This window comes from Corythoichthys intestinalis, chromosome 16, assembly GCF_030265065.1.
Source record: "Corythoichthys intestinalis isolate RoL2023-P3 chromosome 16, ASM3026506v1, whole genome shotgun sequence".
NCBI lineage: Eukaryota > Metazoa > Chordata > Actinopteri > Syngnathiformes > Syngnathidae > Corythoichthys > Corythoichthys intestinalis.
Window position 1 is genome coordinate 26,844,871 of NC_080410.1, and position 19,900 is coordinate 26,864,770.

The 19,900-nt window shown below is 40.4% G+C and overlaps 1 protein-coding gene across 3 annotated transcripts in view; it reads left to right on the plus strand.

Annotated features, from left to right (window-relative positions):
- Positions 1-96: 96 nt before the first annotated feature.
- Positions 97-19,900, plus strand: part of dnm2a (dynamin 2a) — a 54,201-nt gene continuing 34,397 nt past the window's right edge. For all 3 annotated transcript variants that reach the window (XM_057817472.1, XM_057817474.1, XM_057817475.1), the window contains exons 1-8: positions 97-580; positions 13,458-13,531; positions 13,721-13,870; positions 16,967-17,170; positions 17,257-17,355; positions 17,432-17,592; positions 17,672-17,814; positions 18,503-18,638. In XM_057817472.1, the coding sequence (XP_057673455.1) occupies positions 420-580; positions 13,458-13,531; positions 13,721-13,870; positions 16,967-17,170; positions 17,257-17,355; positions 17,432-17,592; positions 17,672-17,814; positions 18,503-18,638 (1,128 nt within the window). In that variant the 5' untranslated portion in view covers positions 97-419. The remainder of the gene's footprint in view (positions 581-13,457; positions 13,532-13,720; positions 13,871-16,966; positions 17,171-17,256; positions 17,356-17,431; positions 17,593-17,671; positions 17,815-18,502; positions 18,639-19,900) is intronic.

Sequence of the window (19,900 nt, forward strand, 5' to 3'; positions counted from 1 at the left end):
CCAATCAAAAGGTTTTATTAATAAGTGACAGGAGAATTAGCCAATAGAGGCCTTAGATTGACAGGTAAATGGCAGGGCTTAACTTGCCGGTGTAGATCGGATGTAGTCTTCGTTGACCGGATAGTGTTTGTGTAGAGGAAGTTTTGTTTTTCCGAGTTTTCCGTCTTGTTCAATTGATTAGACGTTTAGCTAATGTTCTCTTAAGAACGCGAAATGCGAGCTGAGTGACCTACACGCCGGAAAGAGCAGCTTATTTTTTTTCATTGGAGGTGGTAAAAGTCTAGTCTCTTTGACGTACACAGCTCGTATTCCGGTGGCACCTTGACGCTAACGTAGTCGAGCTAGTCGACGCGGCTAACGTTAGCCTCCGCCTTTCTTGCACTGCGCGGAGTAGCGCCCCTGACCGAGCTAACGAAGCCATGGGGAACCGGGGCATGGAAGACCTGATTCCCCTCGTCAACAAGCTCCAGGACGCCTTCAGCTCCATCGGGCAAAGTTGCAATTTGGACCTTCCTCAGATTGCTGTGGTCGGGGGGCAGAGCGCTGGGAAAAGCTCCGTTCTGGAGAATTTTGTGGGCAGGTAAGTCAACTGAGCTGACCATCAATATGGTCAACCAATATTTGTTATTTTTAAAATATTCTTAACGTGCAGTTTGGTTGTTAATTCGGTGCTCTTAATAGGACCATCAAAGGCACATTTCATATAGTAGGGGCTAACAGCCGGTCAATGCTAAATCTTACAGACTGTGGTAAACCTGTTTTGTAAAGTCATGCACGTTCAACAACTTGAAAATATTAACTTTTAATACACATTATGTGTGTTTTTAGCTTGATTCCTTCGAGCTTTTGGTTCATATGAAGATCAAAGTCTTCTGTATATGCTTTGATGGGTCTAGTGTACTCACTATTATGATTCAATTCAATTTTATTTGTATAGCACTATATCACAACAAGGTTAAAATGTAATTAAAAGCCACACCCACGCCATTGAGTTTTTAGAATCTGATTGTTTTTTACTGAGTTGGTGGCAGTGCATCTTGTTCTGTCTTGATTGAAATTGAAATTATATTGGGGCTGAATTTCCTTTGCAGAATCTGGATTATTGCAGCTGGACATGGCTTGTACAATAGCTCCCTTTCAAGTCTTCTTCTTTTTTGTCTAAAGTGGAGACTGCGGCGAGACACAACTTCCTTGTGCATCTTCCGCTTTTTTTTTTTTTGTGTGCAACTCAGATACTGTAATGTCTGTGAAGTCTCATTGCATTATGTCCTCTCCCACATCAGCGAATAGGATCCACCTCCAGATAAGAGACTAAACAAGCTTGCTCTCGGCCAGCTTGTCGAGCAGGTTTTCTCACCGGTTGTAGCCCGACCTGTGCTTGAGAGTGAGCAGTCTCACAGGCAAGACGTTGGCATTAGAAATTGGGTTAGAAAGCCTGTTCTAACTTGCTTCTCAAAAAGAATACCTGTGCAGGCTTGTTTTTTTTTGTTCATTCAGATTTGACACACATCAGATATAATCGAAGACATGCACTGAATTTTAATGCCAGCTATCTGATGATGCAAATGTGAGATGACCTTTGCATTGTCATTGCCCAAGTGATAGTGTGAACAGGCATAACACCATGCGACAAACCTGGAAGTACTAAGGGAGTTGCCTTGAGAATTCTAGAAGAACTGGTGTGCTCATGTTGTTGTGACTAATGGTTGAGGAGGGATCGCAATGTTGTAGTAAAATATGAAAATATATCCACTTAATTGCTGCTAAAGAATGAATGAAGGAATAAGATGAGTGCAGGTGTCCTCGTGCAAGGAATGAAACTTTCACTTTTTTGCACATGTGAGAATTAAAGCGGCTGTGTCATTTCACGCGTTCACAAATGCATCTGAAATACTGAAATAGAATGCCCCTAAAGTAGCACAGTTTGACTAAAACTTCCAACGCAAGTTGAACTGCTATTGACTGCTATCAACGTCCAAGCCATTCAGAACTGGGAGCGCGATGCGAGACCCTCTGAATTCAAATGGTCTAGGCGTTGTTCGCTGTCAATTAGGCATGTGCCGAAATGAGATTCTGAGGGTATGATAACCTTAAGCAAAAATATCACGGTATTGCAATCAAAGCTCTAAAATGTGTTCCTTTGAGATACTGTACTGTGTTAAAAAAAAAAAAAAAAAAAAAACTTTTTCCCATTGAACATGATTTTTAGTTTTCAAAACATATTAGCAAATTGGAACATAACTATTATGTTAAGTTTAAAAAAAAAACAAAAAGCAACTGAAATATTCTAAATAAAATTAAAATAAATGCAGTCCTTTAGGTGAGCCTAAACCCACACCCACAGCTCAACATTATTACCATCAGAACAAAAATAATTGAATTATTTTCCATAAAAAGCACGTGTGCATGACCCGTATCTTGTTTACATTATATACACACACTCCTTTTCAACACAGAAAGATGCCAGAGAGGGAAAAAAAACACATTTCACCAACGCTAGACACACTAGACACGCTGGAGTTACTAACCCTTTAATTTTGTATAAATGCGAAGTCATAGTGGAGGTATTGCCTCCTCGGCAGCCACCCTTCGCAAACATGTTTTACATGTCGATTGGCCTTCCTCCTCTAACCCGCGGCTGTCTGTAACTTTTCTGTAGCCGAAGTATTCCCATACCAGAGATTTGGTTTTCTTTGATGGGGGGAAAACGTTTCACCTCCTCCAGCCATCGTGTAGAACAGCTGACTCACTGACACTGAGCAACAACTTGTGGGGGAGGTTTGAGCCTTACAGCTACAAGGGAGGGATTTTTTAATGCATTTTTGGGACATAAACATAGCTAATACCTTAGGCACGGTATGACAGAATATTTTTACAGTTTTGAAACCTTGACGTTTTCACACCACGGTATACCTTGAAATCTGTAATCGGCTCATGCCTACTGTCAATGATGGCAAAGCTAACCCCACATTTTTTTTAAAGCCACTAGTGACACCAAAGAGTGCATCGAATCAGATTTATTAGTCTCCCAACTCTGTAGCACATTGTTAAATTCAAGTCATTGACTTCAAACTTCATTGTCTGCTCTCAAATTTTCCATGGGGGAAAAGCATCTGGCTACCACAAAACTGTCTTTTAAATATGGCAGTTTCATCTGCTTTACCACTGATTGCCAACAGTCCTCGCAATCTGTTAGTGAAAGTGAGCACATAAATTAGCACCCGCCGCCCACAATTGGATATTTTTGCAAATCAGGCCCAGGAATGCTAAAACGCTCCAGTCACCTTTCCTCATCTCACATCAGCAAAGCAGCAAATGAAGCAAGAATGTATTTTTTAAATTTAGTAACCTTACAATTTACTACTTTCCAAATCTGTACGCTACTCAACCATTCAGCGGTATCAAAGCCCTGAAGTATCAAATACTGATGGCACAATTTATTCTTTTGACATTAATCTTATTTGAACTGTGAGGACCTTACAGCAACAGTTCAAATGAATTGGACGTCTGTTGCTGTCAATGGCAGCCATTGAGTTTACAAGGAGTTGATATTAAGCCCAAACTAGGCCATGATATGGTGAAATACATTGTAAACTGTCTTTCAATTCCCCCCTAAACAAAACAAAAAACAACAAATCAGCTATTCTTGGAGAATGATTCATTGAATGAGGTTCAAAGTACAATGGCCCTTCTGATGTCAAACATAGTCCATTCTCTGAATTTCCTTACAAAATGCATAAAAATGGTTCAATCCTTTGGGTGTGCGAGCATGTTTCAGTTAGACAAACAGCCTGTGAGAATTCCAGACTGCTTTGTTATAATGCAAGATTGAATTAATATATTACTGCCTTCATTTGCTGCTCTTATTACGGACAGTGTTTTCTTCCGAAATATATTCCTCAGTGGCTGTCTATCTGCTTTGCCGTTTAGAACAACTTTTTAAGTTATTCTGGTAAACCAAACTACATCATTGCTTTTCTTTATGGATTATGCCTGTGGTTTATGTTGTCTGCTTTCCGTTATGCTATTACGTTGTAGTCCGCTCCTGTTGTGATGGAATGGATATAAGTGCAGCGATGTTGGAGTGTAACAAATTCGCCTCTGGGGATAAAGGCTAATTCTATTTTAATTCATTTTAACATTCTGAACCAGAAATAGTTAGACATTTTTGCTTAAAGGTTCTATTCAATTCTTAGACAGATGGGTGAGGTCATTTGTAGGTTGGTGAAAAATCATCAATCACATTTATATCTTGAATTTTACTTGACTCAATTTGACATAGTTGAGCACAAAAACTCTTGAATTCAAATGATAATTTAATTTTGGTGTTTTAAAGGGATCCACAGATAGAAAGACTTGTAGTTCTTAAAAGATAAGCGTTATTAGAGTTAAAATAATTTGATATTGAACCCCTCTTGATGTTTTCGTTTTTATAAAATTTGCAAAATTAGTTTTACCAGTAGGTCGCCATTGTTGTTAACGTCGCAGAGCGGTGACGTCACATGGTTACGCTGCCAGGCTTTCAGAGTATGACTATAGCGACATAAAAATGTCATCTGTTCAACCCTTTCAATTTGAACCCGAGAGGAAAATTAATGAGCATGACAGCACTGTCGATATTTCACAAAACGAGCAGCAAAAGCTAAATGAACAGGAAAGACGGGATGAGACGAGAGTAGGGGGGAAAAAAAACAGTGTTCTGCCAAAATGTGCCACATTGGCAAAACGTCTACAAGAGGCAAATTTGCTTGCCGCTTTCAACCGATGAGCGCATATTTTGGACGTCTCGCCGCGTAGAAAGAATTGCAATAACCCGGTAGTATCCTTTGAGTGACCGTGACAATCTACGTCATCACCCCGAGCGTCCATTGCGTGCTTAAAACACGACGCCCTCCTTAGTTCAAAACGTACTAAATATTATAGATTTTTAAATCAATGGCATTACAGTAGTACCTCGACATCCGATTGCTTTGACACAGGATCTTTTCGACATCCGACGTAAACTTTGACTTGCCATTTCTTCTACCGGCGACATGCTCGAAATACGATGATCTATGACGGCGGCGCAGTTTTTGTTTTCCCCACAGGACGCACACACGGAAGATTTTCTTGTGACAGCAATCAACATGGGTTCCAATAATGTTAGTGCAGGTGGGGGGAAAAGGATAAAGGTGATGCTTACCATGGAAATCAAGTTGGGAATAATAGAAAAATATGAGCGTCGTGTGCGCATCCATGAACTGGCTCGACAGTATGGCCGTAGAATGTCTACTCTTAAGCCTGAGTTATACTCCCGCGTTGCGGTGACGGCGTAGCGACTACGGCGTCATTCGACATTCGATAGTTCTGCGGTGAGGGAACGCGTTGCTCTGTAATTCACCGCCAAGCCACTAGAGGGATGTGGCGTTATGTTTGTACGGTTTTGGGGCATGATTGTTGACTACTTCCGCTAGTCGGAGAAAAAATAAACAATGCAAGATGGAACTCTTGAAAGTAAATATTCTGCTCATCAACACTGAATAAATATTGAACATACAAATGTTGACGGGCAGGCGACGCAGAAGACAGTTTCGAGGCGGTCTGGCCGACTTTTGATGCCGCACAGAGAGTTTTAGACTCGGGTGGAGAGAGCTAGCTGTGGCGGCTAGCTTCAAACTGGCGTCGAGCACTGCGTTCAAGGTCTGCAAAGCCCTCCAGCCTGATTTGTTTGCCGTGTCCAACAACCAGCCAGTGGGAAGCCATAGCAGATTTCTGGCGTCTAGGGAACTTCCCAAACTGCGTTGGGAGGCTTGATTTTAAGGTTATCATAAAAAGCACCGAGGCACTCTCAATCAGTGATGATGTATTGTGTGTGTGAACTGTCTGTTATTGAAAATTAAAGATCAAAACAACTCTTTTGACACCAAATCTGTGCTTTATTCTTCATATACTTGAAACATATGTACACAGTAAATGATGAAGTGCACCAACCAAAAATACGACATAAAGTGATAAAAAGTTGGCAGTTTTTGGCCGACTGTGTCACCGCTTCGTGTGGCCACTCGATTCCGACCACCCACGTCTCGGTGGTTCTTCCATTTATTTATTTTTTCGATCGCCGACCTTGCCATTTGGCAGTCACAATAATAATTTCTTGACGAGACTTGCTCTTCGATGATACTCCCGTCGGCTCGGTGCATTTTTGCGTGTAGAAAATAATGTTTGATTCTATTCTACAATGGCGGTGTTTTCGCCCGGAAACAACAGTCTGAACGGACCAATCACAGTCCGTTTTCGCTACGTCAACGCGTCTACGCGACGCGAAGGTTAGAAAAATCGAGAGGTGCGCGTCAGGCTACGGCGTAGGGTCGTAACTCGATTCTTCCTTGACGGCGTAGGTCTGACGCGGAAGTATAACTCGGCCTTTAATGTTCCTCCTCTGTTCGCCTGTCATTATAAGTAAAGGTGACAAAACTGACAATTATTATTGTGTTAACATCGCCAAAGAAATCGCCAGCTTCGTCAGGTTTCTAGTCATTTATTTCATCAACTTGTGCAACACAACATGCCTACCGTTCCCCACAGCTGAGTGAAAGTAAAAAGTCCCATCTCACTCTGTCAAGTCAGCAACACGATGCGTTCAGGTACGCCACCCAAAATCAGTCGCCACATTAGGACCCGACTCACTACATTATTTCAGGTATTATTATTTTTATTTACTATTAGTATATTTATATTATTCCAGTTTTTATTCACAATTTACTTGTTTTGCTCTGTGTAATTGCTATTTGCAATAGTACCAGCATCCAGCTGTAATTATTAAGGATTTAGTGTAGGTTTTCGGGCAGTGGAGTGAATGAATGGAATTATTATGTATTCTTATGGGAAAATCCTGCTCGACATACTACCATTTCGACTTACAAACTAGGTCCTGGAACGAATTAACTTCGTATGTAGGGGGTATTTTATGTGTTTCTAACAACATATTTTAGTAAAAGAGAACAATTGTGGCTTATGAGAGCCTACAAGTCTTTAAGTGCATATGACAGGATAAAAAAGTCTGCGAACTGCAGATGACGAGAAATTAGTGTTTTAATCCGCCGTCTAGCCACGCCTACCATTATAGGGCTCTACCGTCCCCCACAGGTCGATGACATCAGCGGGAGAATGGTTTCATCTGATTTAGTATGCAGCCCATTGAGGGGGAATTATTCATAACGAGGAAAATGCGACGAAGACAGCCGCAAAATGTCATTGTTTCAGTCTCTCTACTCCAATATTTTTAAAGGATATTCTTTTTATCGAAGTATTTTTCCCAATTGCTAAATAAATGGTATGGTCATGACAAATAACAACCTTGTGCTAAATGGAATATGAAATAATAAAAATGCATTTATTCAGTACAACATGGCAAAATTACTCCATAATGGTCAAAACTGTCGACTTCACCTTTACTGTCGAACCTCCAGAACGCTATATTATGCCGCCGTAGTTAGTCAGGCTTTTGACATTTCCCTACCCCCCCCCCAGCTTCGGAGAATGTAAACAACCAAAAGGTGTGACAGATAGCCGACATGCTAACCTGAACCAAGTGGCGTTTCAGTCTTATTTTCGCTTTTCCAAGCGAAAAATCACACAAAACTAGCCCGGATCATGTCACCCTGCCGAGGGGTTGTCGATTGTCTTCGCCGATCAGCAACCCGCCCGGCGGAGAGCAAGTTACAGCTCGTTCCCCTGCTACTATGGACAGGAGAGCTCGCCGGGGAAGCAGCCGGAGATGTCCGGCCGACGTCGGAGGAACGCGTAGATGCCACATGGTCAACACGAATATAATGAAAAATAATGCTTTACTACACGGGGACGACATAAACAAACAGCGGCTTGCAACTGTTGTGCAGCTAACGTGACAGACAGAATGTGTCTTAGGAGATCTTTTCTACCTGCCCATCCATGATGAAACGTAAGTAAATAGTCCTTTATTTAAAGAAAGTTTGTAGTGTTTACTTTGTAATCGCTGTATTCGCGGCTATTTTTAACACAAAGTTGCAATTTTTGACTGGTTGGAAAATTTGACAAAACACCGGGCACATGAAGAGGGAAATAAACCGAGTATAGTGCTCTCCTGGCGGGGGGGATGTGCGACAAGCCGCCGGTGTCGTCGGACGAGTGGAGAAGGATCATGTCAGCTACAAAATGCAAGCCACCTCCGTATTCAAATGATCCCAGTATTTGACATAATACAAAACACGATGTTTACTAACTTCCTCGTAAGTCCAATGGTCCCACAGTAGTAGGGCTTGTTTTGGCCTATGGTGAATGGGAACCTTTTCAAACCCCAAAAAGGCTCACGCCTCTCCCTGGTGCAGCAAATATTTCTGTAGCCGTTTGGCTGGCCTGATGCAAAAAATAAACGAATTAATCCGCAAAATCGGCTGAATACTTAGTCTTTCTCATACACCAGTACGGCTGGATAGTGAGAGGACTCCTTCTACCGTACATGTCACAGCGCCCTCTTTCTCAACTCGAGACTGGAGTCACTCATTTTCATGGCGCGGGATTTTAAAAAAAACCTAAATAAATATAGCAATCGCTTCCACACACATCCAAGCGGTCCATTTCATTCAGAAGCATAAAATACAGCGGAAAATATGATAATGTTGCTTTTAGGTAGTAACCCAGTATGGGTTGTTCTAATGTATACATTCAAACTCAACACTGTGGCTATGTTCAAATGCAGGTCATAATACGCAAATTCATTTTTTGTGTGTGGGTGGCTGTTTAGACCACGGTTTTCCATCCATCTTTGGTTTTCCAGCTGTGTCATGCGTTTACTGGGCAGTCCAAATAATGTCAACATTGCATGAATTCTGATTTAGGGTTACTTGACTGTTCAGTCTGCCGTCACATTCCAAAAAATATCAGATTTTAAAAAATCAAATTCCATGTGACTTGGCCCGTTCACCCCATCATGGAAAGATCTCGAGGCAGATAAAAACAAAAAGATCTGATTTGGGTCACTTCAGGCTGCTGATTGTATCTAGCTTCCATTTGTGCCAGAATCCCGGAGCCAGATTTTAGTACACCAAGTTTACATTAAAATTTAAATTTCTTATCCTGTATTTTACTGTGTCATTTTGTTGGAGGTAGGGCATCCTATCTCGACACCAGCAGCCGTCCTGGGTGGAGGTCTTTGGCGTATCTGTCGAGATCCGTCTTATCTTGAATGTTGTGAATGAAATGCTGCAGCACTGTTGTAGTGTCATTATAAGCTCATTAGTCGACTGAGGTATTGAGGCACTGTATCAAATCGTCTGCCTATTCTAAGATAATGAAGTTTATTTCCCCCTGTGAGATTGTGCCACCATTTTCTCTCCCTGCCCTACTCTTCCTCTTTCTACTCTCTCCAGGAGGAAACTCGTATACTAACGCACGGCTTCTTCCATCCATAATGCATGAAACGATACACAATCTGCTCAGCTTCGTCTATCATTTACAGCCCATCAATAATAAAATTCAGGCCCTTTGCCTCCCTTTCAATAGGCCGCCACTATTAAAGCACTTCTTTTTGTGAAGACGAGTTTGCAAATGGGTCTTTTATAGCCGTTGCTTGAATACACCTGTGGAACATTTCAACAGTTTGATCAATTAACTCGTTGGTCAGGGGCAAAGTTGAGAGCTATGATTTGCTCATAATGTTGCGCTAGCTCTGGTTCACTATTCACACTTCTCTATACTGTCTAATGCTCCAACAAATCCCACCCATGCCCCTCATTCTGTGCATGACATAGCAACGACTGCTTTGTGCTGATGTAAGAGCCGTCTAGAACCTTCCCCCGTTGTGTTCTGCCAACACCGCTGCCCTGTTCTATAGACCACGGGACTTTTCTTCTCTTCCCGGCCCCGCACTGACTCAATGCTTCCAGGATTAAGTCAATAAGCGCCGCCTCGGTCTGCCCGAGTGCACGATCCTGCGGACGTAAGGAAAATGACCCGGGGTGGGTGTTGGTTATTACCCCCAGATGTTGAAAGTTAACCAACGGGAGGGGGAGTAAAGTAGACAAGAACAAGTGACACTAACTCATTTTTTGCATTGATGGCGGTAGACACCCAATTTCAATTGGGTGATTTTAAGATCGAGATTGTAGATTTAAAAATTTTTAAAAAAGGTCGATCTCTGTGATGACCTGTGATGTATTTAAAATACCAACCATAGTTTGGATGCAAACTGACTGGTAGTTTGGCAGATAGCTAACAGTCCCTTTATGGTTTTCAAGCATCTTATCATCCTGTTGAGGTAATCTCTAACAATAAAACCAAAGAAAATTACACTAACTGAAGTTATATATTTGATAATCCAATAGAAACGGCTGGTGTGGTCATAGGAATTTTTGGTCTCTATGGTCAAAACAGGTTATATCTTTCTCTTCATCAAGTTGTTGAAATAAAGCAAAATTTCAGCTCACCGATCATCTCCAAATTAACTCTCCAAACTTGTTCGCGCACTACTCCGACTCACTATCGCTAATACTCACTCCTTCTCCTCCTCATCCTATCAAAGACCCCCCGTCCTCACGTGTAACAGTTGTTTTCAATGTGATCATGGGATGTGTTGTTCTCCACTGTGCTTTCCGATTGGAAAAAGGACATAAAATGACGAAAATATGGAAATAAACACATTGTCCATGTAACATTTTTATGATTATTTGTGAGGGCAATAATACAATAAAACTCAAATGACATTATCTCCCATTTTACTTATATTTACTTCAAGTAAATACGAGGGTGAAGTTCCTCATACACCCTTTCAAAGGAGGGGTACTGCAAGAGCGTGGGTGACGTCATCACCAAGTTAACGTGGCTTGAAAGATGACATGCCCGCGCTTTGTCCGACCGCTGATGGTTGAATTGCATTACATTTTTATAATACCCTCTATCTAAATGCCATGGAGGACGTCATTAAGATGGTTACAAAAAAGAGCTCGATTTGCTTTATTTAACCCTAAAAATTACTTGTTTTTGAATAAAATGTCTACCTACTTTCTAGTGTCCTGTCTTTTCATTGTGGATTCTTGAAAGCTACCAGTTTCAAAAACAAAAAAACAAGCCTTAAATTGTGAAACAAATCGATAGCGTAAAATAAGAAAAATATTATCATGATTCTGAGACCTACGTCCAGTCCATTTTGATTTGGACGACTGGCCGCGATCATTCGCTGTCAGACCTTCCAACATTCTATCTGCGTCAATGGCACTAAAAAAATGGTCATTCACTGCTAGCCCTCCCAGGAGAGCCAACGAGTTAACACGCCATGTTGGACTTGACAGCTTTTTTATTCGTTTGTGTTGCCGTCATCGATTGTTGCTGCAAAGGCGTCACTGTGGCTCAAAGCACTTGTATTGACACAGGGTGGTTTCAAACAAAAGCTTATTGAAGCTATTAGACGCACTTGTTCCTTAAATGCGAACAATGGCCACAGTTGTTCACTTGAAAGAGCCACAATAGCTAACAGTGCTGTAAAACTTTTACTGTTGAGTGACTTTCAATACAATGAAACCTTGACTTAATAGTTAAATTTTTACTTGATTAAAAGCGTAACTAAATATTGTTGTTGATGGAATCCATTTTCTCAGTAGAAATGAATAGAACTGTCATTGCACCATTACAGTAACCATAAAACCCAATTTATCTGTGTAACGTTTTTATTGAGAATTATAGCATGGTATATTAAATTATTAAAGCAGTAACTAAATGAACGAAAAATATGGCGCAATTTGTGTTCAAATATCATTGCTTTGATGTTTTAAATCACAGACACCAGTTGTTTTTCTTTCCATCGTGTTCTGCATTGTCAGCATTATGCTAGAGGACTGTCTTCTTGTATGCGGTTAAGTTATATGCTTTTGTGAATAATTCTTTTGACACCTTATAACTCATTTTTTGCTTGCAATTTGATTAAAAAAAGCTTGTTAAAAAAACACCTTGTCATTTAAGTATGGTGGTTTATATGTGCGTTATATTTATTAGTAGAAGCGTGCGAAATTTCCGATTCTGAGATTATTCGCGATCCCGCCGTGGAAGATTCGAGAATGATTCACAAAAATCCAAATTCCCATTATTGAATTATACCAGGTAAAGCAGACCTAAAACACAGCGCAGTCTTCGGGACGCAATGAGGAACGGACAGAGAGTAAATATCATGTTCAACTCATGCCACTAGATAAAAACAATAATACCGGACTGCAGCCGACAGTTGCTTCAAACAACGCCCAGTTGCTAGTTGCTACAAACATACGGCCACATACGGCTATAGTAGAGATCACATATATGTAGAACTAGATACAAAATGACAGATGACAGCGCCGGTAGAATATGTAAAAAGAACTAGATGCAAAATGACAGACTTGCCGTTTAGTAGTTGTCGGGTTGTTAACAGCCGCCATCTTAAAGCAGTAGACTTCTCTAGAAGGCTCTGTTGTAGCGAACTTAATGAACTTTTTATCTAAAATATTCCTAAATCGGCAAAATCTTAACTTGAATCCATCTTTAAATGATGAAACAGTTTTAAAACTTTGATATGTCGAAAGTAGACAGAAGGGAAATAATGGAATAATGGGAGAATTTTAACAACTTTAACGGTTGATTCACATCATTAAATTAATTGAATGTAGTTTAAAGCTGCTGATACAGAATGGGACTTGAGTATTTTATTTACTGTTTTAAACTGTTAACATGATACTGAAATATTAGTTTGGTTTAGCCTGAGAGGATTTTTGAACAATTTTGAAACTAATGTACAAATCTTTAAAAGCGCGGGGGGTGGTAACATCAATAATCAATTTATAATTGAATCTGAGCCTCTGAATCGTAATCGAATCGTTAGGAGCCAAAAGATTCCCACCTCTATTTATTAGTACACATATAACAAACAATGTGCGTGGAATTTAATAGAAACGAAAGAGTTCAAAAAGTCCCGATAAAATGATGCTTTTCTAAAATGGATATTTGTATTGGATTTGTCTGTAAAGCCTGTTCCTCCTGAAATCACAGTCTGTCCTAAGTCATTATCGACAAAGCTGTTCTGACATCTGCTCAGTCCCAAGGTTTACTAATTAAACAAGAACGAAAATGTAGAATTCCCCACTGTTTCCAAGTGCCGAACTCTTGGGTGTTTGATATCGCCCTATAGAAGTGGGAGTGAGTGCGCATAAATGGCTCTCCTCGGCTTTTAATGATTACGCAAAATGACTTTGTCACATTTGATTTGGTGTGTTTGAAGGGCGCAAGGTGTGACATCCACCCCCGTGCCCGTCAGTCTTTCTGAAGCCATGCTATGTGGGAAAAGTGAAGAAGTCTGAAACAGATAAATGGCCTCTTGCTTTCTGTCTGTGCGGGTCTCTTTTGTCTGGCGGCGCCGTTACCCAACATGTTTTCGTGTCGGCTGTTTGTTGAACTGGCTTTCTCCCTCTTTGTCACCCAAGGGACTTTCTTCCGCGAGGATCTGGCATTGTTACCCGTAGACCTCTCATTTTGCAGCTGGTCAACAGTAATGCAGGTGAGTGTGTCACTGCACAGTTTTATAACGACAACGTGAGGTCGTCAATGCTCTATGCAATGTGGCCTCTCTCTGACACACTGCTCGAGGCTACATTCTCTCTGTCTGGTCTGCTGCCATCATGCCTCCTTAATTTAATATTCGCTCTTCCTTTTTGTCCTTTCCCTGTCCTTCGACCTCCGTGCCCAGAATATGCCGAGTTCCTCCACTGCAAGTCAAAGAAGTTTGTTGATTTTGAAGAAGTGCGTGCAGAAATCGAAGCGGAGACTGACAGGATAACAGGCTCCAACAAGGGGATCTCCAGCATCCCAATTAACTTGAGGGTCTACTCTCCAAACGGTAATGAATCGCAACAAATACACACAGCCTGTTCTCAGTATACATTTTATGAATGGTTTTCTGATGCGAAAGCACCCACAAGTGACCTTAGTTTTACTCTTAACCCTTTATAGGACAAGTAACTATTTATGGCCATTAAAAAACATAAAGACCTGGCATCCACATATGTGGACATCACTTTTTGGGTCATGTAGGACACAATATGCCCATTTTCTATACACATGTGCCCTAGGCAGAGGTGGGTAGAGTAGCCAGAACTTGTACTCAAGTAAGAGTAGCGTTATGTCAAAATAATATTACTCAAGTAAATGTATTCATCCAAAAAATTTACTCAAGTATGAGTAAAAAAGTACCGCATTTGGTCAAAAGAATAAAGTAATGAGTAACCCTGTGAGTACTGCCTAAGATATATGATTTTTTTTTTTTTTTTTTAAACAGTAGTATTTTTTTCTCAGCTAAGTTATCGATATGAACAATTATTGTACAGTACTATAACATGTTATATAACCACATTAAGCCAACAAAATTAACAAAACAAAAAAAAAGAGGGAAATAAACCGGGTATAGTGCTCTCCCGGTGGGGGGGATGTGCGACAAGCCGCCCGTGTCGTCGGCCGAGTGGAGAAGGAGCATGTCAGCCACAAAATGCAAGCCACCTACAGTGGGGCAAATAAGTATTTAGCCAACCACTAATTGTGCAAGTTCTCCCACTTGAAAATATTAGAGATGTGTGTTATTGTCAACATGGTTAAACCTCAACCATGAGAGACAGAATGTGGGGGAAAAAAACAGAAAATCACATTGTTTGAATTTTAAATAATTTATTTGCAAATTGTGGTAGAAAATAAGTATTTGGTCAACACTAAAAGTTCATCTCAATACTTTGTTATGTACCCTTTGTTGGCAATAACGGAGGCCAAACGTTTTCTGTAACTCTTCACAAGCTTTTCACACACTGTTGCTGGTATTTTGGCCCATTCCTCCATGCAGATCTCCTCTAGAGCAAGTAACGTGGAGGTAGCATTTATCCTACGTAAATATTGGAAATTGGAGGCCGCTAAATGTCAGCAAAGAGCTTTTTCCGTTAATTCTTGTGAATAAATGCTTAAATCCCTGAATTCTTTATAGATATGAACGTAAAAGAGTTTTGATTCTTGATTAAAAGCAAAAAACAGTGCAGGTAACATTTATTTTGCGTAAATATTGCCAAGTATAATGCCAATGCTGTAGCGACTCGTTTCTCCCATTGATTTTTTTTATCACAACGTTTCAAAATACATGCATGGTACGAAAAATACAATTATTACTAGTGTTGCACCGATACAATTATTTGGGCCCAATACCGATACAGATACCTGGCTGTGCAGTATCGGCCGATACCGATACCATTCCGATACCACTCTGTTTGCAAAAAATAAATAAAATACATATATATGCGTATAACGGATGCAACGATACAGTTAAGTCATGGTTCAGTACGATTTTCGATACAATTTAATACATTTAATGTTCTGAAACAAAATACAACTGTTATTATTATTATTATTATTATTTTTTTTTTTTTTTTTGCTAACAAGCAAAAACAACAATGCCATCATATAAACAAGCATTTTAGTGCATAATATTTATGTGCTTACTTCTTACTGATCTGAAGAAATTTTGTATATAAGTGCTGAGAACAATCCTTACTGTTTGTAAAGTGGGTCACACTGTTGTTTGCTTCAGCTCTCTTAGCAGATATTTTTAACATCCTATTTGTGGTCCATCTGTAACATGTACTGAATTAACAGTATTTGCAGCATTATCTATAGTCACTGGTATGGGTTGATTTGGCCTGCTTAACTTCCATTCAGTCATGGCGGTTTCTATTTAATCAATGTAGACTATGGACTACGCGTTGCTCTGGGCTCACGCAGCTAATGGCATGGGATCTAATGTAGTACATCTAGGTTGCTATTTGATGATATCTAGTGTGTGCGCGCGAGAGTTGGCATGGGATCTATCGTAGGACATCTAGATTGCTATTTGATGATATCTAGTGTGCACGCTGCGCCGCTTGAGTGTTTTCTGGCCACAGAAGTCACTTCTGCTCATTACTGCACAACACCAGCATATTACAATTGACTTTCATAAACAGGACGTGTTTGAAGTACGGCGCTCTTAATTTGCCACTCATTGTTCATCATGAAACCATGAGTTTGCCGAGTCTCCCACGGTCTTAACCTTTCTGATCCCTTCGGCTCTACAACAGTTAGCGTTAGCTTACGCATGCTAATCGTTTGTGAATACCATGTTAAATGAGCAGCGTGACATCGCGGATATGCGTTGTAGTGTACATCCGTAATATAGAAGACGAAGGTGTAAATTTTGTATGCTAACTTCGAGACAAAGACATACAGATGTAATGATTTGGGAAGTTGGCTCACGTGGGGAGGACAGTATATTAGCGTTCAAATGATGCCAGTACATGGTATCGGCGCGCTAAATGTTGGTACTCGTCGATACCGATACCACCAATTCGGACCGGATCGGCGCCCCCTGCCGATACTGGTATCGGTATCGGTGCAACTTTAATTATTACCTTGAATCCTCGAACAAATCACTACTGAGACGAAAATCACTACTGAGACGATCCCTCCTTTTTGTATGCGGAGCAGCTTTCGTACTTTTTAGACATAAATCCGCCGTTGGATCGCTGCATGTGTCGCTGCGAACGACTGCGAATAACTGAAGCGGATTGTGGGATGGTCCCCTTCTTGAAGGGTTAGGTCGAATCTGACGCGTCAATATGAAGTCTATGTAGTTTCTCTTTTATTTTTATTGAACATTTTCAAAATTTAAAAATGTATGACAATATTTAGTGTTTATTTATTTTCTGTTTTAATTTAAAAATAGATAAATAAATAGGAAATACTTACTGTTAATGCTTTAGATGCTATTGATGGCGATAGATGTCCAATCCATTTAGAGTGGGATTTCTGTCAGCCTCTCCCGGTCAAAGTGGTTTGAACGTCGAGTTCCCTCAATGGTAGCCAATGAGTTAAATGAGTACCTGTCTGAAGTGTAAGGGGAAAAAAATTCTCCTCTTCGACCTAGTATTGAACCTGACGCTGATCGACCTTCCGGGAATGACCAAAGTCGCTGTGGGAGATCAACCGGCAGACATCGAGCATCAGATCAGAGACATGCTGTTGCAGTTCATCACCAAGGACAGCTGTCTGATCCTGGCTGTCACGCCCGCCAACACGGACTTGGCCAACTCTGATGCCCTGAAGATCGCCAAAGAGGTGGACCCACAGGGTAAGCGACTACTTTTCTTGGGCAACCTTCTGGTTCATTTACAGATATTCTGTAAAATATGGTAACTGGTTGACAAACCTGTGAAGGTTTGCGCACCATTGGCGTCATCACAAAACTGGACCTAATGGACGAAGGGACGGACGCGAAGGACATCCTGGAAAATAAACTTTTGCCCCTACGAAGAGGTGAGATGTTTAAATCCAGCTCATTGGTTGTTGGCGACCTGCTCATTATAAAGCGAATATTTTGCGTTTCCTGCAGGCTACGTCGGCGTGGTGAACCGCAGTCAGAAAGACATTGACGGCAAGAAGGACATTCGTGCTGCTCTGGCAGCCGAGAGGAAGTTCTTTCTGTCTCATCCTGCTTACAGACACATAGCAGAGCGGATGGGAACACCACATCTTCAAAAGGCTCTTAACCAGGTTTGTCCTCTTGTCTCAACAAGAAAGTATCACATATTGTGTTCTCTCAAATATCATCCCCATTGTTTCCTGTTTGCAGCAACTGACCAATCACATCAGAGACACACTTCCTGGTCTGAGAAGCAAGCTACAGAGTCAAATGCTCTCCCTTGAGAAGGAGGTGGAGGAGTACAAGAACTTCCGTCCAGATGACCCGACACGCAAGACCAAGGCTTTGTTGCAGTGAGGCCAGCACACTTTAAAGCGTGGTTGCATGTATTGTATATTTGTCCTTTATTCTGAATCCACTTCCTCCTCCTGTATCAAACTCGCGGCCCGGTCATTTTGTGTCGCCTGCAAAAGCAAATCATGTGCATTCACTTCGGTTTTTTTGTTGTTGTTGTTGTTGAAGTGAAGTTTAGATAAAATTTCTGTAGTCTGCTAAAAGATACAAGACTACAAAAATCTGAGAAGATTTTTTTAAATAATATTTTTTTGATTTTAGAATAAGGAAAATGTTAAGGGTTTTTAAAAAAAATTTTTACATTGTTTTTTTATTTGGAAATCTAACAATAAATAACCAATTAATAAAAATAAAAGCAATATTCACTGTATTTTAAATTAAAAAAACGCAATAAAAAATATTTACTTTTGCCCCCATTTCATCACGAAAATTAAATTACAATAAAAAGGACAAATATTTAATTCAAACATATGACTACAGAATATGAATGTAGACAATTTTTAGGTCAACACTGTCTAAAAAAATAAATCGATGATCAAAGTAATTGTCGATTTTACTGATAATAGATTTTTTTTTTTTTTTGTCAATTAGTTGCTTAATCGTGGCAGTTGTAGTTGGTAGACAGAATGGCCCTCTGAAGGAAACCTTAGCTACAGCGACAACGTATTTAATGCCCCGTCTCTACAGGATGGTACAGCAGTTTGGTGTGGACTTTGAGAAGCGCATCGAAGGCTCTGGAGACCAGGTGGACACCAACGAACTGTCTGGCGGTGCCAAGATCAACCGCATCTTCCATGAACGCTTCCCATTTGAACTGGTTAAGGTTGGTAGTGTCACATCAATTCATATGGATAAATGTTAGAGGTCGACTGATATGGGATTCTCAAATCCTGATGCCAATACCTATATCTAAACAAATTTCAGCTGATTGCAGATATCCTAAGCCGGTTTTGTAAGCCAATATTTGGGGCCGATATACTTTTTTTGTTTTTAAAGCGCGTAGATTATCAAGGCTTTTTTTTTAATTGCTTCAACAGCTTCAAATTTACAATGATGACCTGGGAACCTCGTACTTTAAAGACATATTATGCATTAAAAAAAAAAAAAAAAACAAGCTGAAAGCGCACGATAGTACTTTGGGTGTCAAATTTGCCTCTCGTAGGACGTTTTGCCATTGTAGCACATTTTAGCAGAATAGTTTTTTTTTCTCCTACTATCGTCTCGTCCCATCCTGTCTTTCCTGTTCATTTTGCTTTTGGTGCTCGTTTTGTGAAATATCAACAGTGCTGTCATGCTCATTAATGTTCCTTGCGGGTTAAAATTGAAACGGTTGAACAGATGACATGTTTGTTGCTAGAGTCATACTCTGGAAGCCCGGCAACATAACCATGTGACGTCACCGCCCTGCAACGTCAACAACAATGGCGACCTACTAGTTAAACTAATTTTACAAATTGTTTAAAAACGAAAACATCAAGAGGGGTTTCAATATCAAATTATTTTACTCATGATAAAGTTTATCTTTTAAGAACTACAAGCCTTTCTATCCGTGGATCCCTTTAAAGGATTAATTCGGAGTAGTGCTACAAAACCAACGAACGGAACACTTGTTTTTATAATTATACACACTCAGCATGAACGGTATATTGTTTTCAAATAATTAAACCCACCAGGACGTCACAGCAGGATAGATGCTAAAGCTAATGCTAACACGAATGCTACACTAACTGTACGGGTTACATATAGAGTGTCAGGATCACTCTGTAAACACCTTAAAAGGCTAAAAACAACTGCATATTCTCTCATGCAAGATTAAAAATCTTAAAATATTTACAAAACAGGCAAGCCTGATGCTTCCTGTAGCAGCCTGCCTTCAAGCTGCTGCAGGGTCCTACTGTTAGTCAGCGGCGGCCAAAGTTGCTCACGGAGGTGCCTGATCAAAATCCTTTTTTATCGGCTTATTATTTTGTTGATTGGCCGATGTTGGAAAAAAGTCCATATATCGGCCCGATATTATATGTCGACGTCGAATAAATGTAGTGCTACTTTTCCTTGACGGTGATAAATATCCAATCCATTTTGACT